Genomic DNA, 23,483 nt, shown 5'->3' on the forward strand with positions numbered 1-23,483 from the left:
TGGACAGAGCTGGACCCAGCAGGAAGGACAAACAAGTTTCTGGGACAGAGTGCCAGCGTTTGGGGGGGGGGGGTGTGACACTCGGTAGACAGGCGATGATGGCTGCTCCGGCATGACAGTGAGAGCGAGCTCGGTGACCCGCGGATGGCCGCCAGCTGGCCATGAGCTTAGGAGGCGGCCGCGTACAAAGACACTGGGCTCGTGACCTAGTACAGCCCGCCTAGAAATGGCGGAGGCCGCAGTCAGCGTCCCCAGGCGTGATGAGAGCTCGCCCCGCCGCGGCTAGGTGCCGTGGGGAAAAGAAAACACACACACACACACACACAAAAAAAAAAAAAAAAAAAAAAAACTTCCGTCCCTCCGAAACGCCACCGGAGCGACAGCCTGCAAGCGGCCCGAGCCGCGGCGGACGGAGCCAGGACCCGTCTGCGCGTGGCTCGCCGAGTCTCGCGAGAGAGCACGCGGCCTCGCCCTCCCAGCATGCCTCGCGCCGCCGCCACCGCCGCCGCCGCCGCCGCCGCCGCGCCGCGGTTTGAGGGCGGGAGGCTGGGGGAGGGTAGCGGAGCGGGCGCGGCCGCCATGTTGGTTCTGAGGCGGCTGCTGTGAGGTGCCGAGCGAGCGGGCGGGCGGGCGTGCGGAGCGGCGAGCGCAGCGCGGGATCTGCCTGAGTGCGAGCGGCGGGAGCGACGGCGGCGACGCCATGAGCGGGGGCACGCCTTACATCGGTAGCAAGATCAGCCTCATCTCCAAGGCGGAGATCCGCTACGAGGGCATCCTCTACACCATCGACACCGAGAACTCCACGGTCGCCCTCGCCAAAGGTACGGCGGGGCGGGCGGGCCTCGGGGTTGGGGAGCGCGGGCCGGGCGCCCCGCGGGCGCGCAGGGGAGGCCGCTCCCTCGCTCCCGGCCCCCCCCCCCGAGCGACGAGGGCCGGGCCGCGGCCTCTCCCGGCTCCCCGGGCTGCTTGCTTCCCCCGGAGCTCCGCGCCTTCCATCCGGGCAACTCCGGGAGCGAGTCCGCGGCGCCCGGGGCGGGGCGGGGCGCTCTGAAGTCCCGGGAAGCAGCGGAGAACACACCCAGGTTCGTGTCTTCCAAGCCCGAAATTCGGCCGTTCCGTCTTCTGAACCGCCGAACAAAGCCCGAGGGGTCCAAGAATCTTTCCGCCTGCCTTGAGTTGAACGCGGCGGTGTTGGTTGCCCGGCACCCATTTTCCTCCGGGGTCTTGGTCTCCGTGGCTTGCGACGGCGCTCGAGTGAAGTCCCAAGTAATGTGCTCAAAACTTTGGGTTTGCGCCGCAGACGTGTGTGATCGCGGAAGGCCATTGGCACGGTCGAGCCGATCGCATCCGGTCTGTCTCCTCCGTGATTGTTACCTGTTAAACCGGAATTCTTGGGCAACCTCCTCTTTAGGGTGCACGTTAAAGTGCTTGTTTGCTGTCCCCCCTCTGTTTCTGGAACCCCGGTGGAAAGGAAAGTTCAAGCTTGATGATCGGGCACTCTTGTACGCGATTCAGATCGAGCTTTACGGGGCGCTGACCGGCTCCGCTGTACGTGTTCCACGGGGAGAGCGGGAGTTGTGCTAGAGAAGGGGGACCACCCCCTGCCCCATAGCCTTTAGCGTCCGCCTAGTCTGTGGGTTTTGTTTCCGTTCACACGTGCTGGGCCTTTGCCAAGAAAACAGAAAGAAAATCAACTGGAGCTTCTGATCTTAGAGGAAGTCCTACAACGGCTTGTAATGCTCGGGAGGAGTATTTTCCCACCACACCTCGTGGAATTGTTAAGAACTGCGTAGGCTAGGTAGCAAAAGAGGTCTGGGAGGGGGGTGGAGATCGCGTCAAGTCATTAGCTGAGTGGGAGAGTCGTTCCACAGTACCAAACAAGCTTTAATGACTTTTTTAAAAAGGTATTTTAAGATATTTTGGTAGTATTTATTTGGGGACAAATTGGCCTAGGTAAGAAATTTTTTTGTCGAATACCTGATAGAGATTGTGAGTTCGGCCTGATTGACAGATCTCTCAAAGTGGGAAATCTCGATTCCATCTCCAATACCACAAAAACAACGCTTAGAGAAAGGTACACTGTAAAAGAGTAGGGTATTATTTTCCACATTTGCATTGTGGTGATACTTGTGCAACTTTTGGCAATTTACTTTTAAAGCGTCCTTGAATCAGACACTGAAATAGACCCAGCTATTCCAAAGGTTTCTTGAACTAAGCAACTTCAGGCCTGCTTAAGCAAGACAGACAGGTGGGTTATCTTAAAAGGCAGATAAATACAGGTAGTATCTCAGTTGATAGAATGCTTGCTTATCATGTATAAAACCCTGGGTTCAGTCCCCAGTGAGAAAAACTGGGTGTGGGTGGTACATGTTTGTAATTCCATGAGGGAGGTGGAGGCAGGAGGTCAGACATTCCAGATCTGCCTGGTATACATGAAACCCTCTAAGAGACAAAAACTAAAAGCCAAGGAGTGCCCCATAACTTCCTCTTTGTCTTGTAACACATTGCCTGCTAAAGAGCCTGCTTTAGTCTTTTTAGACACTCACTATACTTCAGAATATATGGGTCTCTTCAGTAATTATTAAAGACTTGACCAGTGGTGTGAAGTGGGGCATGGTGGCACAGGCCTTTGTCCCAACAGTCAAGAAGTAGTAGCAGGTGGATTTGAGTTCCAGGCCAGCCTGGTCTGTTTAGGGAGTTCCAGGCCAACAACACTACATAGTGAGAGCCTGCCTCAAAACAAGCTAGAAAGACTTGACGTGATGCTTGCTAGCTTAGTTTTGCTTGCTTTTTTAATCTGCTTCTTACTGATGGAGATTTTTGCTTCATCGGATTTATTTTAATGGTTTGCTAAAGTGTGGGGAAGGTTCTTGGTGCTCTCACCAAGTGATCTAAATACTGGTTGAGAATAATGTTTCTCATTGAAGTGGTTCTGTAGAGGTTTGGGGGTTTGTTCATTTGATAGTCTTCATGTAGCTTGGGCTGGCTTCAAACTGGATGTGTGTTTAGTCAAGGATGACTTTGAAGTATTTATTGATCTGCCAGCTTCCACTTCGAACTCCTAATCCTCTAGCCAAAACCTCGGTGCTGGGAATCTAATGCGGGTACCCTGGTGGAAGAGCAGTATTGTACTCTTTAACTGGTGAGCCAAAATGTGTTTACCATGTCTTTTTCCTGTTTCCTCTGGGTTGGTCGCTGGTTATTTGGCTCACCTGAAGTAGTCTGTCAGTCCTGTGAGTCAGGCAGTCCTTGGAGTGTCATGATCTGTTGTCTCTGCCCTCCAAACGGATGTCAGTCCCCATGGCCGCCCTTTCAGTTTTTTGGGTAAGGACTGTTGGCCTACTCTGTCTGACCTTGCCTGTGAAATTCTGCTGCTTCCATCTCACAGTCTTTTTAAGATTTTGAATGTATTAAATATTTCTGAATTGTAAACCTATCCTTTTATACCCTAACTTAAACTTGGGGGTAGGGGAGTTCAAGACAGTGTTTCTCTGTAGGTTTGAAGACCAGGCTGGCCTCAAACTCACAAAGATCTGCCTGCCTCTATCTCCCCAGTGCTGGGATTAAAGGTGTGTGCCACCACCACCCAGTTTTTAAAAAAAAAAAAAACTATTAATGGTTAAAAAGTGTCTCTTCAACAAAATATTTTATTAGAGTAAAAATATTAGGCATTTTACTAGCTTGTAATAAATTCTGATTTATAGCTATAACATTGTTATTTCGTCCATATATTGATACATTATTTTCCTTAATGTCCAGTACTTAACACCATAATTTTCTTTGTTTCTCTTTGGTTTTTCAAGACTGGGTTTCTCTGTGTAACAGTCCTGGCTGTCCTGGAACTATCTCTATATACCAGGCCTCAACTCACAGAGATCTACCTGCCTGAGCCTCCCCAAGTTCAGGGCTTAAAGGTGTGTACCACTGCCCAGCTTAACGCCTTGATTTTCAAAATGAGAAATTGGGAGCTAGGAGGTGACTGACAGCCTTAGTTGAGTTTTTTTGGACTCATGGTAGAAGGAGAGAGCCATCGCCAATAGATTGCCCTCCCACCTCCACTAATGCACACAAAATAAATTTAATATGTTTAACCTTTTATTTTATGTATATGGAAGTTTTGCTTGCATATATGTCTGTGCATTCCTGGTGACCATGGAGACCAGAAAGGGACATCAGATCCCCTGGAAGAGTAACTACATTCTTAATCCCTGAGCCATTCCCCAAAATAATTTTTAAAAATTATTAAAGAGCTGGAGAAAATGCTCAGCTGATATGAACACAACAGTTAGAACTTAGTGTAGATAGAATATTTTACTTTAGGCTTTTAACCTTCCCACAGGTTTGGATATTTGACAGTTAACAGTTTGTTTACAGCTTGGGGCTATTCAGAACAGTGCTTTTAGGAAAATTAGTGTTGAATTCACTGATGTGTTGAAATCATTGCGGGGGGGGGGGGCACAGGAAGTGTATGTCTTTCCTAAGTAATGCAAAGCAGTTTTTTTCTAGTAGGTGCTTACTAGTTTTTATTTCAATAGTAAGAATACTAGCTGTCCCATATGCCTCACCAACAATAGTACTGAGTGCCATATATTTTAATTCTTGCTAATCTGGTGGATAGGTAGTTATATGTGGTTTTCTTGTTACTAATTAGATGTATGTGTAGGAACGTATGTACACATGAGTGTAGTTGCCAGGAAGTGTGGATTCCCCCTGGAGCTAGACTTACAGGTGGTTTTGAGCCACCTAAAGTGAGAGTTGAGACTTAGACATGCTCTTAACCACTGGGCCGTCTTCATCCCTTGAAATGTGGTTTTAGGCCCTCTTTCTCTGGCTACTAATGCATTTTGAAGGTTTTTCCATATCTAGGCCATTTGATGTTTATCTTCCTCAGTTACCTTTGAACTTTATCATTGGACTTATTTGCTAGAGTTTTGAGGTCTAAATATAAATCCTTTGGTGGGTTTATATATTACAACTATCTTTTCCCAAGTAATGTTTTTTTTTTTTTTTTTTTTTTTTTTTTTTTTTTTTTTTTGTAGATCTTTCCTCACTTTAATTTTAGGGCTAGTTGGATGGTGTTTCTTTTCTTCTTTTTATCATGTTAATAATGTGCTTTTTCTTCAATACTATGTATGTTACTCCCATCTTTTTAGAACACTTCTTTTTGTTTTTGGTTTTTCGCATTTAGGTCTATTCTATCACATATAACTTAGGTATACCTGAAACTATAATTCTTTTGAAATTTGGCTAGTTAATATTTGGTACTCTAAAGAATTACAGTGACCATATCTGTGGCTGTGCCTGATATGGTCATCATTTATGCCTATTTTAATGTCATTTTTAAGAGCATTTCTCTCCTAATGTTCTAATTTGAGTAATAAGTTGTATCATCCAGCAATAATAAGCCAGGCAATGGTTACACACACCTTTAGTCCCAGCACTTGAGAGGCAGAGGCAGGTGGATCTCTATGAGTTCAAGGCCAGCCTGGTCTACAGAGCGAGTTCCAAGACAGGCTCCAAAGCTACAGAGAAACCCTGTCTCAAAAGAAAAGAAAAGAAAAGATGGAAGAAAGTGAAAGGCTGCTGGGGAGGGACTGGCTGGTAATGGTTGATTTCCTTTGTATTCTGCTAGGGATTTCATAAATTAGCTTTCTTCTAGAAGGTAAAGTCCAGTTAATAAGCTTGATGGCCTTTGATCCTAACAACCCTAGGTAAATGTCAGGAAGTCTTAAAAGGCAATCTGAAATGACCTCAACAGCTGCCTGTAAGTGTGTTTGTGGATAATCTGTGTCATGGTGGTTTTGGTGGCACCTGCACTTTGTAGTCCTCTAAGGCTCGAGAGATGGCTCAGTGGTTAGGAGCAGTGGCTGTTCTCCCACAGAACTTGGGTTCCCTTCTCAGCACTCACATGGCCATTCACAGCAGCCATCTGTAACTCCAGTCTCTGGAGATCTGACTACCTCTTCTGGCCTCCAAGGGACTGTGTGTGTTTGTGGTAAACATAACATACCTCCATGCAGGCAAAGCTTCTGTGCATATTTTTTTAAATTAATTTAAAACACCTAAATGGGAGTAATACTGGGGAATTTGCATGAGTGGGTATGTAAAAGAGGAAGTTTTATAACAAATAGACATTATCAGGGAGGTAAACTTTTACTCTGTGACTAAAGTTTTCACTTAAAAGAGTCAGGTCAAGGGGCCTGGAGAGATGGCTTAGGGGTTAAGAGCAATGGCTGCTCTTCTGAAGTCCCAAGTCCAATTCCCAGCAACCACATAGTGGTTCATAATCATCTATAATGAGATCTGGTGCCCTCTTCTGGCATGCAGGGATACGCGCAGGTAGAACACAATTCACAGTAAGTCCTTTTTTTTTTTAAAAAATCAGGCCAAGGTGTTGAATGCTGAAGAAAATTATAAGGTGACAGGCACAAATAATTTAACAAACCCAGTGTGCTCTAGGTGAGGGAAAATCCTACATAAATGAAGAAATTCTTGAATGTTTAGTTAGCTGTCCCTGGGGAATCATTTAGGACACCTTTGCAGATGGAAGATATGGAAAAAATGGCAAGTCGGTAGCTTTTAAATGAGTTGCCCTTAAACTTCAAGGAATTTGTGTCATATACAAAGGTGGTAAACTGTTAACCATCTTTCTTCATCTGCTGAGTCTTACTCATTGGCTTAGCTTGTCCCTCCTTGGTTTTGGCCACCTAGTCATAAATCACTGTCCTAGTGGAGCTAGTAGAAGCTTGACCTTTCCTTGAGATAGGCTCTTTCTATGTAGCCTGGCTGACCTGACACTCAAGCTGGCCTCAGCTTCATGAGATCTACCTGCCTCTGCTGACTCACCAGTGCTGAGACTAAAGGCGTACACTATCATGCCTGGCCACAACTTGCATGATGGAATAATCAAAATCTAACAACTCACAAAATTGCTACCTCGGACAACAAAGATGTCATGAAATTTAAAGCCCAGATTTCTTTTGTTTGTCTTATTTTGTGCAATTAAACTAAGGCTTAAAAGCAGTTTTGTTGCTGCTGCTATACAAGTCACAGAAATATAGACTTCTAAGAGTCTTAACTCAGGTGTTGTTTTTCTTGCAAGATGGGTAAGAAGAGCCATGACTTTCTGTATAATAATACTGAAAACAGTGTACACCAGAAAAAAATAGTAGAGGAGTAAAGCACCTTTATTGACTTAGGGTAGCACAAGAGCTGTATTTAACTCAGTGCTGCAGTAACAACACAGTGGGTACAGGTAGTTTAACTTGAACGTAATTCTTCTCCAGGAACACGTAGCCATTATTTTCTTTCATATTCTGTGTAGATTAGTATCAGTTGGTCAGGCTTACTCTAGTTTGTGTGTTTCTTGGAAGTGTTGACCCAACAGGTTGGAGTACAGTGTACCTGACCATGGCCAATGATTTTAGCATCTTTATCTTTTCCATGGGGGTACAATGTCTACCTTTTACCCATCCTGACAATTATGTGAAGTGTCCCATAAAGTAATCAGCTTAAAGTCCGTACTTAATGAAGTAGAAAAGCATTTTTAATTGCTTAGTAGCTAAAACCCAACTTCTGTCATCCACGCAGCTCTCTTATACTACAGTATCTTGATGTGACAGTCCTTCGATGCCCCCTCATTTCACTGTCGTTATCCTATTTAAATTCTATGAGCAGACATTACAATCAGGGTATTGTACCCTCTCCTCACTCCACACCCCCTACATCTCTCTTGTACATTCAAGCTTGCAGAAATCACAGCCCTCATTATATAACCAGCTTCACTGAATTTACTTGGATTCACTGAGCTCAGCAGTCTTAGTCACTTCCCAGAAGTCGTGCTGTATCCATCCTCTACTCTTTCCTATGAGGCTCCTGTATTCCTTCTCTTTTCTTCAGACCTTCCACACTTTCTACCCCATTTTTACCTCCAGTCTGTTAACTTGCTTCCTTTTGACTCAGCAAAAAATAGGCAAAGTGCAATAGATAACAGTAACTAATGTGCTATAAATTTCAAAAGACTAGAAGCAAGGATTTTGGAAGCTTGACAATAAAGAAATGAAGGTGAGAAGATGGGTATGTTTAACCTGACTTAAACACTACACAGTGTGGATCCATGTAACAAAACATGTCACCTCACTGATATGTACAATTTCTGTGTTCTTATGTATCAGCTTCAAAATAAACAGTAGAGCTGGTAAGGTGGGTCAGTGCTTAACTTCTTGAAAAGCCTGGTGTGAGGCCCCGAGTCAAATATGTATTGCCTGGCCCCCACAGGGTGGGGAACAGAACCACCTCTGCAGACATAACACGCCTCATAGACAAACTACCTCCACCCGTCTACTCGGGCTCTTTGATCATTTCTGCCCTCTTATTCTCTAATTGCACTTCTATTTTTCTTGGTTCTATCATTTGGGAGATTAAAATATAGTGCCAAGCACAAGAAAGAATGCCCAACTGAAAGTAGCTTACAAATACAGTATTAGGCCAGGTGTGGTGGTGCAGCCCTTTAATCCCAGCAGTCGGGAGGCAGATGTTGGTGGATCTCTGTGAGGTCAAAGGCCGGTCTGGGCTACAAAGCAAGTTCTAGAACTACATAGAGAGACTCTATCTCAAAAAACAAAACAAAACAAAAAAAAAGGTCAAGGTTAAATGTTGATCGATGGGGAAGGAGCATAGATTAGACATGCTTTGTTGTTGGTGTTGATTTTGTTTTGGTTTTGTTGTTTTTTGAGACAGGGTTTTTCTGTATTGCTTTGGAGCCTGTCCTGGAATTAACTCTGTAGACCAGGCTGGCCTCGAACTCAGAGATCTGCCTGCCTCTGCCTCCCAAATGCTGGGATTAAAGCATAGACATTTTGTTGTTGTTGTTGGTTGTTTTGCTCTTTTCTTCCTGTTGATTATTCCTATCAAAAATTCACAAGATGAAAGCTTTTGAAAGGCATACATCCAACAAAAGACCAAGTAGATTTAGAAAAGAGACACCATTAACCACATTTTGGAGATCAAACAACAAGCAATTGAGTTTATAGAACAAATTCTCAGTAGAACTGTACCTGTAAACTAAGTAGGCTGTAGGTAAAGCCGAGAAGTAATCTGATCTGTACCCTAAGCCCCTGAAAGGCTCAGAAGGCATAGGCGGGGTGGGTACAAAGGAAACTAGAATACTAGGAACTAGTTATATGTAGATAGAGCTGAAAACTGGAGGGGTTAGCTCAGAGTTTGTTCAGACAGTGTTCAGACCAACAAGTCCCTTCTTCCTTTATATGACTGGTGACTTTCTTGTTCGATGAAGATGGTAAAATAATAGTGAAACTGGCTCCACAGAAACCAAGCATTTTGAGAGTAGATGGGATGTCGTGAAGATAGGCATCCTGGATGTTGAGACAACTGTGCTCAGTGTGTTTCTCTCCTATTAAGCTGTGCATTGTGCTAGTAGGAATTGGTGGTTGTTTTGTCTTTAAGATAAAGGTCTCACCACATAGCCCTGGCTGGCTGGGAACTCTGAAGACCAGGCTGGCCTTGAATCTGCCTTGATCACTTGCTTACTTGATGCTGGGTTTATAGGTATTTATCACTACACCCAACTACCTTAAGTTGTATTAAGTGCAATTCAGCAACTGTAATTTTTCTCTTCTCTTTCTAACAGCTTTATTGAGTAGTTTATGTGCTAAAATTTACCCATCTTAAGTGTACAAGGCAGCAAAAGTCACATAGCCATCACCTCTTTCTTTAAAATAGTTTATTGGTTTACAGTTCAGGGAAAATGAGTTGGCATATGTCTCCATGGTGGCAGGAGTGTAAAGCTGGAACTCTTCCCATCTTGGTAAAATAGGAAACAGAACTAGAATCTGGTTTTGCAACAATTCCACCATCCTAAAGTTCCTTTGTGTCTGGTTATTCGTATCCACTCACTCACCTTGTATTCCCTTACAAGCCCAGGGCCTTGATTCTACCACTGAGCTAGTTCTCTTTGCTTTATATGTAAATTATACTGATTGGGTTCCTAATTCAGAACTGTATTTTAGAAAGCTATGCTTGAAACAATTGTAGTGGAATCCCCAGCTTATTGTCAGTTTTACCTGCGTGTATATATGGGCACATATGTGTGTCTGATGCTAAGGTTAGAAGGTGTTGGAACTCTGGAACTGGAGTTACAGATGGCCATGAATCCATGTGCCACGAGCCCAGGTCCTCTGCAGGAGCAACAAGTGCTTTTCACCAGTGAACTCTAAGACATGGATGAGTAAAACTCACCTTCTTCTCTGTGCCTAAGATAAAAATATTAACCTGTGTTTGCTTTTCTTTCCTGCTTCCCTTTTCATGTTTATGTAGTTTGAAAATGTACAGGGTTTCATTACATTGCATAATTATGTTCTTAGAATCCCTTAAAATCGTGGTATTAGCAATATTAATTTAGAGTAAATGTGTGTATATAAAAATGTATACATTTATCTCATGAGTCAACATGAATTTTTTTCTTTTTTTAAGGAGGGAGAGAAATCTCTGTGGAGCCTGAGTCTGCCTAAGACCTAACTATTCCTACTTGTGTGGTAGCTTGCCTTACCGGCTATCTTGTCTCTTCCTTACCCAGTGATGGGAGTAGGGTTTAGGGTATCGCACTCGTTAGGCAAGCATCACACCACCAGTGCATCTCCAAGTCCGACCTTCACCCCCACACCCTACCAGGTGTACTTTTCAAACATTGTTCTGAAGTTTTTCTGGCTGCTAATTCACATAAGAAGTTTGCTACCAAACCAGGTGGTGGCAGCACACCCTAAATCCCAGCACTCGGGAGGCAGAGGCAAGCAGATCTCTGAGTGCAAGGCCAGCCTGGTCTACAAAGTAACAAAGAGAAATCTTGTCTGAAAAGCCCCCTCCCCCCTAAAAAAAAAAAAAAGTTTGCTACCATTTCAGTGTAGAGCACATCTTATTATCTGGGTCCTCCCTGTCACTCCAGCACTGGAGAAGCAGAGGCTGAAATCGCCACTGGCTGAAGTCTAGTCAGTGGTGGACATGGTCTCAAAAAAAAAAAAAAAAAAAATCTATATTATTGGTAAGCTTTTTGGCAACTTCCTATTTGAGCTGTTGTGGGGCCTTTCTTTCAAGAGTCTATCTTGTTTGCATTGCATATCCATGTTGATCCAAGGAAGCCAGCCTTTCTTTAGCCCAGGAAAATGTTTTTCTCTTATTTGGTTGTTGCTTTTTATTGTGAATCTCTCTGCTTAAAAGATACTTAGTTTTAAATATTATTTCTCTGTGTAGTTCTAGCTAGCTGGGAACTGGATATATAATCCAGCTTCCTTGAACTCAGAGAAATCTGTCTACCTCTACTGAGTGCTGGGATTAAAGGGTGAACATGGCTTTGTAAATAAATTCTTATTTGAAGCTAGCAGACAGTGCATTAAAGCTTCTAAGAAGAGTTGGCCTTCCTGCCTTTGAGTAAACAATAAATGTAATAAAACAGCACCTAAAATCTGCCCTTTCTTGGGGGTGTGGGAGCCAGAAAGGTCAAGGACACCATGGGAAGACTCCAAATCAACTAACCTGGGTTCATAGGGGCTTGCAGAGACTGGACTGACAAGCAGGGAGCCACATGTTACTGTAGCTTGATCCTCTTGATGGGACTAGCAACAGTGGCAACAGGGGCTGTCTCTGACCAACTCTTTTACTGGCTTTTGGGATCCTACTCCTCATACTGGGTCACCTTGCCAACCTTAATACATGGGGAGGTGCTTGGTCTTACTGCAACTTGATGTGCTATGTTTTGTTGATACTCATGGGAGACCTGTTCTTTCCTGGACTGAGAGGAGGAGGGAAAGATTGGGGATGTGGGGGAGGCTACAGTCGGGATATAAAATAAATAGATGAATAAAAATAATTGCCCCTTTTCCTTAAATGTTGTGTGATAGTTTGTTTTTAAAAGAAGAAGGATTGGGGGTAGAGCACTGGCTACTCTTCCAAAGGACCCAAGTTCAATTCCCAGCACTTGGCATTTTACAGGGTATGTTTTTTAGGGACTTCTCTAACTAGGTCCTACTTGGTGCTTTTCAGATTTCCCAATAGTGCTGTCACGTTGTGACTCCATGGAGGGATTCCTCGTTGTTTAGATTGGAGCCCTCAGGATCCAGTCTCTTCCCCAGAGCCCATCAGCTGGCAGGCAAATACCCAGTACATTTCATATTCAAGCCATGACCTATTAGATGCTTTGTATGTAATTCGCTGTCACCTCTTACCTGAACCACCGTAGCCCCAGTTCTCCAGCATGTGCTATGTTAAAGCACTTAAAACCCAAATCATGTCACCCTGGGAAACAGAGTCTTACTGTGATCTTTACTCTTTTTACTCAGTACTTTGCTTGTCTTTTTCATTTTGTAACTTGAGTGCATCTCCGCCCTAGGGACTTCACCCTACCCCTGTATGACATTATCATCTTGGAATCTCAGGTCAGCTGTTACACAGTGAAAACAGCTCTTTAATCTTCATGTGATTTCTTCTAATTCTCATTTTGTCATTCTTTATAAGAGGAATAACCATTTGCAGTACAGTCTTTGTATAGAGTAGCTAATTAGCACATGTATTCCTGGTTTATTGGGGAAGGAAAGGTTCACATCCCTGGTAGTCAGTGTTCCCTGTCAAATTATTGTAAACCCATGGCTTTCCTGGGTTTCCTTCTGATAGATTTCCAAGCTCTGTTAACACTGATTTGTCCTCCTGTGTAAGGGGAGTCCACAGCTCTCTAAAGCCCAAGTTCCAGGGTACCCATTGTTCTTGGCTTCCATGGCCACATACGCCTCTGGAGTGCTATAGGAGCCATAAAAAGTATTCATCCATAATATGGCTTAGGAAGTTCATGCGGACAGCATTGTGTAAAGCCTGGTTGTCTGAGGGGAAGAAGCTGTGCTGGTGAGGTCAGCTACACTGTTTTAAGAGGATGGGGGAGAGGAAATGGAGGCTTAAACCTAGTTTTGTGCTTATCAAGCTTTATCTTTCTGTTTCACTACCAGACATCAACTATTAACTATTTGTTGATTATGTGAAAGGTACTTTTTTCAGAAAATGTTTGTCTGGTTGGGAAATGTACGATTCAAATTTGATAAGTATTTATTTAGAAGACAGTGGAATGACAATGGGGTGGTCTTTGAGGCATGGTCTTTCTACGTAACTCCCGTTGGCCTCTAATTTAGAGTCCTCTTGCCTCAGCCTTCTGAGTGCTGGGATAGCCATCACACCTAGCCTGGAGACAGTATTGGGGGATATTTTACTTTCTCGGGTGTGTTTATATCAGTTTCCTTTGTCTGTCCTGTACTCTGTAGAGTTGTGTCGGTCATGATCTCTCTTACATTAGAGCTTACCTTGTAATAAACAGACCAAGGGGCGTTATTGTTATTCTGTGACTGTAAAACCTCAAGAATGCTTTAGGTTGTAACATCTCCATGCTGATTGTCTAGAAATTTTTCTCTCTTAACAGAATCAGCTTGGTTATCTATCTACCCTACTACATTCTCTTCCATTTTTTTCTCACATACCTTCAGTATGTGTCGCCCACAACAAACAAGGAAAGGGCTGGGGTTTTGCTGTTTTGCTTTCTCTGTCTCTTTCTATTTTTATTTACTTATTTATTTTTGGTTTGTTATTTGTTTTTATAATTCACTAGATTACTTGGATACAGGTGGGGTGGTTTCATTGGGCCTTGGAAAGCCTAATTGAATGTTCTCATTTTTGTAGAAGAGCCTTGACTTATCCACTCTACTTCAGAACAAGGCAATGGGCAGCTTTGAGATTTGGACTCATTTGTAGTGATGATGAAGATAGATTGAGATTAATTTTTATCTAATTTTCTTAGTTCTGTTTTCTGTTCTTCATCCTTCTGTATAGAAAAGGCAGAACTAGGGACTGAAGAGATAGCCCAAAAGTTAAGAGTATGTACTGCTTCTGCAAGGACCCAAGTTTGGTAGCTTACAACCACCTGTAGCTCCGTCTCCAGGGCCTCTGATGCCCTCTACTCTCCACGGGTATTTGTACTCACATGCACATACTTATACATAAGCACACACAAGTACATATAATTTAAAATAAAGCAAATCTTTTTATCAAAAGGCCAAAGTATAAACCTTTTTATCTTTATTTCTTTACTTTGTGGGGGAGGACATGCACTATGGCTCCTGCTTGCTGACATCCCATTTGGCCCTGAAGAGAAGGTCGGGAGTGCTGTCCAGCTAAAGCCCTCTGTATCAGTTTCTCCTGCCTAGCATGCCTGCGTCCTTGCTTTCATCTACCCATTGAGTTTGCTAGTAAGAGTTTCTGTGGAGGAGGAATAGACAAAGGATGCTATTTGTTCTACCTTTATTCTTTCAGTTTAGACTTAGTCTGTCCCCAAATGATTGTCCTTTTTGAGACCAGATCTCATTTACTGTGTAGGTAAGGCTGCTCCCTGAATGTAGACTACAGAAATATAGAGTATGCTGCCATGGCCAGACACAGGGTCTCACTGTAATGCTGGCCAACCTGGAACTGTGTGCAATCCTTCTGCCTCAGCCTCCCAAGTGCTGGGATTACAGGCATGAGCTGGAGCTTGTTTTAGGGGTTTAGTTTGGTTGTAATTTTTTTGGTTTGGTTTGGTTTTTAAGCTTCCCTTTGACTTTCATTTCTTCACATTTTAAAGAGGATATTCTGCAAACTAATGATGATGCCGTAGTCTTTCCCAAAGTATTAGGAAGAATTTTTAGAATAAGAAAGTAGGACATTATTAAATGGAAATAACATTGGATTTCCATCTAGCTGTGTGGATCAGTTTTATGAAAAATTAACTGCTAATCCATCTCTGCCTCTACTCATTTACTCTTGCCCTGAGCAGTTTGTGATCTTTGACACTCTCTTATTTGGAACATCACATAGATACTGGTATTTTCAGTAGTCTCCTAAAACCATAATCCTGAAACTAGTATAAGAGACCCTGGGGAGTGGCTTGAAATGAGATTCTGAGCCCTCCTCTCAGGAAACACTTCACTGAAGCTCTTCATTACACCCTGCTTACATTGCATGTGAGGCACTGTTTCACTGTGATTAATTCCATCTGGCTGTTAAATAATGAGAGTTAATATATGGCAGCTATTTTAGGTGATGAGTATTTTAGTCTTGCCTGTGGAAACTCAGCTTCTGGAAGTGTTCACCAAGGAAAATATTACCTCCATTGGCTTCTCCTTGCCTCAAAACTCAAAAACTTAACAAAACTTAAAAACGTTTATTGCAGTGGTGGCGCCCAACACCCATGAGGCAGAAGCAGGTGGATCTCTGAGTTGGAGGCCAGCCTGGTCTACAGAACGAGTTCTAGGACAGCCTCCAAAGCCACAGAGAGACCCTGTCTCAAAAAACCAAAATAAAAAAGTTTGTTAACATCCTTTCCCAACCAAAAACTATGATATTAGTTATCAGATCTTTATTTTGCTGAGTGAAAACACTAAAAATAAAATAGCAATGGGGAAAAACTCTTTTACACCTTCCCACAAACAGCCACCAAAGAAAAGAGTGAATCTGAGGCTCAGGCTCACAGCACTGCTTTGAGCAAAACGTGCTCTGACTTCCTCTCTAAAAATGTTTGGCTGTGTATTAATAAATACTTTGTTATGATTGGTATTTGAGAACGATACTTGGTGTTTATAACAGAATCCTAAGGCCCTGCCTACATGTGGTGAGTAGTGAACATATATCTCATGTCCTCTTCTATTTTCTCACCAGTTCGATCCTTTGGGACAGAAGACAGACCAACAGACCGTCCAATACCACCTCGAGATGAAGTCTTTGAGTACATTATATTCCGGGGGAGTGACATCAAAGACCTCACTGTTTGTGAGCCACCAAAACCACAGTGTTCTTTGCCTCAGGACCCAGCTATTGTTCAGGTATCTGATAGTAAATTGCCTTTGGGTAGTAGCTTATTAGGTAGAAGTTACTTGGATAATGTTCTCTAGATTTCTTTTGGGACCCTAAGTTGAAACTGACATTTTTTTTTTAATACTAGGCACAGAGACATATAAAAGTTGGTCCTCATGGTGGTTTTTCAACTTGATATCCTTTTTTTTTTTTTTTTTTTTTTTTTAAGTGAGGGAATTAAAAAGAAACCCCAGTTTGAGTGGGTCCAGGTAGTAAGTCTCCAGAATCTAGGACCCGTGCCTCTGCACTATGTGGATAATGAATGGTTCATATTACAAACCAGGTTGACAATAACACTCTGGGATAAAAAACTAGGTTAAATGTGTATTATACAATGTGCATTGGCATATAAATGATACCACAAGCATAGAAGGGTTTTAACGTAAGTTCTTTAAGGTCCCAAGTTAAAAATTAGCCTTCAGCCAGGCTTTAGGGGTGCACCTTTAGTCCTAGCACTCAGGATGCAGAGGCAGGCAGATCTCTGAGTTCGAGGCCAGCCTGGTCTACAGAGCTAGTTCCAGGACAGGCTCCAAAGCCACACAAAGAAACCCTGTCACAAAAACAAAAAAAATTTAGCCTTAAGTATTCTTAGAATTGAATCTTTGCATATTTTATTAAAGGTGGATGTACCCGCTAGGCAATATTGCCCACACCTGCAGTTCCAGCACTTCAGAGGTAGCCATGACCATGGTGAGCACATCAGGAGATGGAGGATTTTCTCCACTATATATGAGCTTGAGGCCAGACTAAGCAAGCTATAGATCTTACCTAGAAGCAAAAAAATAAGCAAAGGGGAACGGACAGAGAGGAGGATTGTAGTTTTCTCAAGGTTTGTCTCTTGAATTCATTTTATTTGTAATCTTTTTTTCTATCATAAACTTGTCTTTTCAAATGTATTTGTTGGTTTTTTAATAAGTCACATGTGTGGAAGTTTTAGTTTTCCAGAAATTACTCTTAAAACATTTATCTTTCCTAAGGTTGTTCTTCTGCCTGTTAAAGGAGAATGTCTACTTAACTCATCTAAGTGAAATGAGGCAAAGAACATAGCTCAGTAGAGTGCTTGCCTGGCATATACAAAGTTCTTCCAGTCTGCAGTGCCAGGGCTGAGAGAGAGAATATGAAAGTTATGAATAAAACTGGAACGTTCCTCCTAACAAAAACTAGATCTTTGTTTCCCTTTTTAATTTTTATTTTGAGGCAACAAAGCCTGAAGTCGCCCTAAGAGAACATGAGTCTTTTTAGATTGAAAAAGAGACAGCGGTGTAGTAAATAAAGGTAGTTCCCAAAACAGCACTGCTGCTAACCTCATTATTGTCTTTTGCATACAACACTCAGTTACCAGTTACTGTGAGTAATCAGCTTTGTGGAAACAGAAAAACGAAGGTGAACATAGGTCACAATGGTATTGAATGACTTCCTCCAACCACAAGTCTTCACTTTGCTTGTTTTTATTCATTCCTCTTTCATTCTCTTAGGTTCCATCTGGATTTGAAGCCTGTTGGTGGTAGCCACAATTCAGGATGGTTTTCTTCCCTGTAAACAGTTTTCCTGTCCCGACCACCTGTTCCTGAATTCCTGGCAGCCACTTCCCAAACTACATAGAGGCTTATAATTAACTATAGTCAGCTGATAGTTCAGATTTGTTACTAACTAGTTCTTACAACTTAACTGATTTCTGTTAATCTATGTATTTGCCATGTGGCTCAAGACCTTACCTGTCCTCTAGCATGTCTTGCTTCCTGGACAGCTGGCTGGCATCTCCCTGACTCTGCCCTCCTTCCCATCGTTCTCAGTTTGGTATTCCCACGTAACTACCGGCCTAACTACTGGCCTGTCAACTTTTGATTAACCAGAGAGAGAGAGTACTGCATATTGATAGTGTAGAAAAGGATTGTTCCACAGCCCTTAATCGTTCAGCTCAGGAGAAAGCTTTCACAGTCATACCCAAAGGATGATTTACTCATCTCCTGAGTATGTCTCAGTACAGTCAAGTTGACTAGATAAACCATCACATTACAGTTTATTATAAAATGTTCAAACATAAACAACTTTAAGTAGGGTGTTTATGTTTGTGTCCCTTTCCAGTCTCAGGTAATGAAAGTAAGACAGGCCTGGAGAGATGGTCCTCTTGGTAAAGGCATTGGAACCAAGCCTAATGACCTGAGTTCAGTCCTTGGAACCTACAGAATGGAAGGAAAGAACAGCCTCTGACAAGCTATCCTCTGACCAGTACATGAATCCATAAATAACATGCACTAAACAAATGAATGGATATAAAAATAAATGAAAGAAAAATATAAATGAGAGTTCTTTTTATGTCAATATCAAACTGAAACCCATTTTTCCGAAAGTGATTTTTTTGTTTTGTTTTTGAGGTGGTGAGGGACCCAGGTCTCTCATAGCTTTGGTTTTCCTGGAATTCACTGTGTAGACTAGGCTGGCCTCAAACTCACAGAGATCCACCAGTCTCTCCTCCTGAGTGCTAGGATTAAAGGTGTGCGGGCACCACACCCAGTTACTTTATAAGCAGTTACTTTATAACTGTTTATGCATTGTTACAGTTAATACTGAACTGAAGTCACTGTTCATGTATTTCCTAAAACTAAACTCAGAAGAGGAATTTACCATAGAGAAAATATTTCTTAATAGCATTAGATGTGACTGCTACAAGTAAACATTTTGGACAGAGATAGCTCAGCAGTTAGAGCACTGACTATTCTTGTAGAGGTCCCAAGTTTGTTCCCAGCATCCACATGGTGACTCACAAATAGACAAATGTTGAATTAAGGTTGTTGACTGTTGTAATATAAGTATATACTATGTCATTGTGATCACTTTTTTGTCTAACAGCTAAACTTAGCATGTTTTTTGAGTGTGTAGGAAAATCTGAGTCTCCCATTGTATGCAAGTTGCTTAGAAACTAGAATAACCTGTGGTTTTCTTTCAGTCCTCACTAGGTTCATCTTCTTCTTCATTCCAGTCTGTGGGCTCCTATGGACCTTTTGGCAGGATGCCAGCATACAGTCAGTTCAGTCCAAGCACATTGGTTGGGCAGCAGTTTGGCGCTGTTGGTGTTGGTATGTGGTGATTTTTTTTTTTTTTTTTTTTTTTTGTCTCAATTTCTTGACCATAAAGGTATAGGAAACTTGCCAAAATATTGTTTGATCTTTGTTTTATGACTATAAGTTCTTATGTTGTAAGTTGGGTATGGTGGTTCATTCATAATCCTAGCACTTGGGAAAGGAAGTCGGGAGGATCAGAAGTTGAAGGTCATTCTCAGAAACATAGCAGGTATGAGGCTTGCCTAGAATACATGTGACCCTGTCTCAAAAAAAAGAGTATCTCAGTGTGATTGATTTATTTTCATAGACAGGGTCTCATTTATCCCAAGCTAGTCTCAAACCTTTCACATCTCGATCCCCGCCTCTGGGTTTGAGAGATAGCTCAGCAGTTACTGCTCATGCAGAGGTCCTAGGTGCCCAGCACTCACAGTCCCAGGGCGTGGTCATGATGCTATGGGCTCCTGCATATATGAGGTACGAATAAATGCACCCAGGCAGACACACAAATAAGTGAATTTAAAATTCAATAAATAAATAAATACTTAGTGATGGGAGATGCGATTCTGTATATGTTTCTTATACTGGTTAATGAATAAAGCACTGTTGGCCAATAGGAAAGGAAGATAGGAGGGGCTAGGAGACAAGGAGGAAATAGGAAGTAGTAAGGAGGAGTCAAGATGGAGAGACTGGGGAGACCAGTCTCCTGCCCCACTCCCCGGTAAGGAGACCACGTGAAAATACATAGATCAACAGAAATGGGTTAATAATTAAGACAGAACTAGCCGATAAGAAACAAGTACCTGGCCAACAACATAATATCAAATACAGAGTCTCTGTGTGTTAATTGGGGCTGGCGCAGCGGCGGGATAAGACCAGGTGGCGGGCGAAAAAACCTTACTCCTTACAACTTAGATCCTCTGCCTCCACCTCAGTGCTGGGAACACAAGTATGCATTGCCATATCCGGTTAATTGTGGTGTTAACACTCTGGCATGCTATGCAAGTACTCTATTAACTGAATTGCATCCCAAAAACATTTGCTTTGTATCTTTTTTTTTTTTTTTTTTTTTTTTTTTTTAAATAAACGAAAGTAAGAGCAATGCAACTTTCCACATGTTTATGGGACATTTATATTTTGGAAACAGAGTTTGTCTATATAGCTCTGACTGTCTTGAAACTGTCTTTGTAGATAGACTGTCCTTAAACTCATAAATGTGCCTACTGGGATTAAGGTAGATCCTACCTGGTTTGTATTTGCTTTTTAAAAGTGTATGTGAGGCACCTAGAACTGAGGAGAGGGACCAAATTGCCCATGTTCTCTGGGGACATTTGGCAATGAAGGGCTTTTAAAATGAGGACTATATTGATATGTGTTGGGTAGAGTCCAGGGTGCTGGGACAACTAATAGCAAAGCATTGTCTGACCCAGAATAGAATTGAGGTACCCCTGCTCTACTGAGAGAACCACAGAACTGCCAAGAGACTACTGCTCTATGTAAACAGCTAATCACACTTACAGATCAAGAGTCAGAACATTACAAAACATTCAAGTCAAAATCCCATCAGACCCTTTAAAAATAAAACTTTGAAGTTTATACCACCCAATTCAGGACTGTTACAAAGATAGAATAATTAGAGCTGTGGATTATTGACAAAGATAGACAAACATGAATGAGTGAAAAAGAGAGAAAGTAGAGCCGCCCAAGTACTTGTTTTTTTTCTTTCATTAAGCTCAGTGAGAGGAAAAACCAACCACTTTAACAGATACTGTTGTAGTAGCAGCTAAATGTCTCCTTAGATGATAATACAAACCTTGGTTGACCCTTTTACTGTTTTTTTGTTTCTTGTTTTTTGAGACAGGGTTTCTGTGTGAAACGGTTCTGGCTATAGTAGAACTCACTCTGTAGACCAGGCTGGCCTCGAATGCACAGCAATCCGCCTGTCTCTTCCTCCCAAGTGCTGGGGTTAAAGGTGTTCGACATCATTGCTCAGCTTGATTGGCTCTTCTTAATTAAGCCTTGCATAAAAAGTGATTTGGGAGGCAGGTACTGACTGGTTTTTGTGTGTCAACTTGACACAAGCTAGAGTCATCAGAGGAAGGAGCCTCAGCTGAGGAAATGCCTCCATGAGATCCAGCTGTAGGGCATTTTCTTATTCAGTGATCAATGGGAGAGAACCTAGACCATGGTGGTTGGTCCTGGGTTCCATAAGAAAGCAGGCTGAGCAAGCCATGGGAAGCAAGCCAGTAAGCAGCTCCCCTCCATGGTCTCTGCATCAACTCCTGCTTCCAGGATCCTGCCCCTGTTTGAGTTCCTGTCCTGACTTCTCTCAGTGATGAATAGCAATGCTGAAGTGTAATTCAAATAAACACTTTCCTCCCCAACTTGCTCTTTGGTCATAGTGTTTTGTCCCAGCAATAGAAACCCTAAGACACCCCCACCCCAATGTCTGGAAATCTGAGGCAGAGTGTCTTGGAATTTGAAGCAAGACCTTGTCACTAATAATAGTGATGATGATAGTGTTTGAGGGTTACACACATAAATCAGTGGGAGAATTTAAGTCAAGGAGCAGGGATGGGCACAGTGCGACTAGAAGGTACAGTTTGCTACCATTGAATTGGCACTCCAGCAGGCAGCAAGCAAGGTGGTCAGAGTGCACCCCTGCAGAGTAGTTTAGCCTTGCCCAAGAACACAAGCAGGGTCTTTAAAAAGGCTTGCTATGTTCCCAGAATTGTGGGGATGGTGTTTTGTCTCTTCCAGAGCTGGTCATAGCAGAAGCCTAACTGGAATGTGCCTTGGTGGGTGAGAGTACTTGATGTGTAAGACACTGCTACATTCTGATGGCCCATTTTAAGGGAATTTGAAAAGTAGAATTCATCAAATCAGGAGGAGTCTCGGAATAACACAGTATCTTAAACACCATTAGTGAAGTGGTTAGAAATGGTTAAAAGAACTGGAATCCACCCTGGAAATGAGCAGATTGCATTTTAAGAATGATTAACAAATTACACAGGTTCAAATATGATAATGTGAGGAAAGGGGCAAGTAACAAGAGTTTTATAAACTGAGGTAATAGTTGGGGGACATTGGGAACCATTAGAAGGTCCCAAATATTATAATGGTGTGATTGTATTATGTAAGAGCTTATTCTGACTACCATCATAGAGGTATACAAATGAGAGCTGAGATAGGGATTGTTGAAATGCAGGAACAGCCTTCCTGGATGCAGAATTTTAAGAATGCTATATATAAAGGCTCAACCACTCATCTTAGAGAAGATGGTGGAGCAAGTGTGGCAGAGAGCTGGGTCCTTTCTAGTGTTATTCTTAACTCCCACTCTTCTGTAATTGCTTTGGGCAAAATGCAACCCCACGGTTCCTTCAGAGTGGAAAGTGTCACAGGCAGATCCTGTTGTCTACTGCCTTACATGGGGGAAAGTTCTAGGCGGTATCTTGATGATTCACCTGTTATGCAAACATTACAATAACTGAAATTAATGTCAGTGTCCGTTGTGTTGTTTCTGTTGTTCACCATCTGATTGTGTCTTTATTTTTGCAATACGTGTTCCAAAAACTGCTTGCTTGAACGCTGTGAGACTACACAGTCCCATTTTTTTCATAAACAATCAGTAAAATACTGATATTTTTTTTGTAATCCTTTCAAGCTGGGAACTCATTGACATCCTTTGGAACAGAAGCATCGAGTAGCAGTACCTTATCCCAGAGCAGTGCAGTTGGTTCTGCCTTCACACAGGATACAAGATCAGTAAAACCACAGCTAGCCCAAGGTAAGCTCTTCTGCCTGTCAGCTACTCCATTCCAAACTTCTCTAGCATTTTCTTTCCTTGTTCTGAAGGTTTATAAACAGCATGTATCATTGGTGTTTGGCTCTTTACGTTTTGTTGTTGTTGTTTTAGACGGAGATTTTACTTCTTAGGCTAACCTAATTTACTATATTCCTGACTTTGCCTTCTGAGTGCTGAGATTACAGGTGTGTAACCAACATACTTGGCTAGTTTGGGAATCATCCCCTCTCCCCCCCAGTTACTTTGTTGCAATAAATATTTTACTGAATGGCTTCTTTTAATTTTTACTTTTTAAACTTTCTACAAATTGGAATTGATGGTGAGCATTCTGTATTTACAAGGTTTACCATATTTTACCACTAAAGGTTGAACTATATGGTAGGTGAATTTGAAAACCTGTCCAAAGAAATAAACTGTTGATATACATGCTGGTGAGTCTTGCCTAACACCTCACAGATAGATGTGGGACCTTCTGTCTCTGTGGATCACCACAAAAGAACCATCGTATAGTGCTTCTGAAAACACAAGTCTTAATTGAGAACTAGAAGATTAGAAACTCTGAAGCCTGGAGATCAACATTGTAATAAGCCTAAGGGATGCTGTTGTCATTTTGAAAAATTCTGTTCTACCAGATAGTCTCATAGTCTTTAACCACACAGTGCTGTGTGGGCTGTGTGCACTTCTAC

The 23,483-nt window shown here is 42.4% G+C and overlaps 1 protein-coding gene across 4 annotated transcripts in view; it reads left to right on the forward strand.

Moving 5' to 3' along the window:
- The first annotated feature begins 518 nt into the window (after positions 1-518).
- The window catches only part of Lsm14a (LSM14A mRNA processing body assembly factor), a 40,087-nt gene continuing 17,122 nt past the window's right edge, over positions 519-23,483 (forward strand). The window contains exons 1-4 of one of the 4 annotated variants that reach the window (XM_051207291.1): positions 519-821; positions 15,739-15,902; positions 18,881-19,010; positions 22,657-22,779. In XM_051207291.1, coding sequence (XP_051063248.1) covers positions 701-821; positions 15,739-15,902; positions 18,881-19,010; positions 22,657-22,779 — 538 coding nt within the window. In that variant the 5' untranslated portion in view covers positions 519-700. The remainder of the gene's footprint in view (positions 822-15,738; positions 15,903-18,880; positions 19,011-22,656; positions 22,780-23,483) is intronic. The other 3 variants (XM_051207290.1, XM_051207289.1, XM_051207288.1) reach the window with 3 other exon arrangements.

Source organism: Phodopus roborovskii, unplaced genomic scaffold (assembly GCF_943737965.1).
Source record: "Phodopus roborovskii unplaced genomic scaffold, PHOROB, whole genome shotgun sequence".
NCBI classification, from domain to species: Eukaryota; Metazoa; Chordata; class Mammalia; order Rodentia; family Cricetidae; genus Phodopus; species Phodopus roborovskii.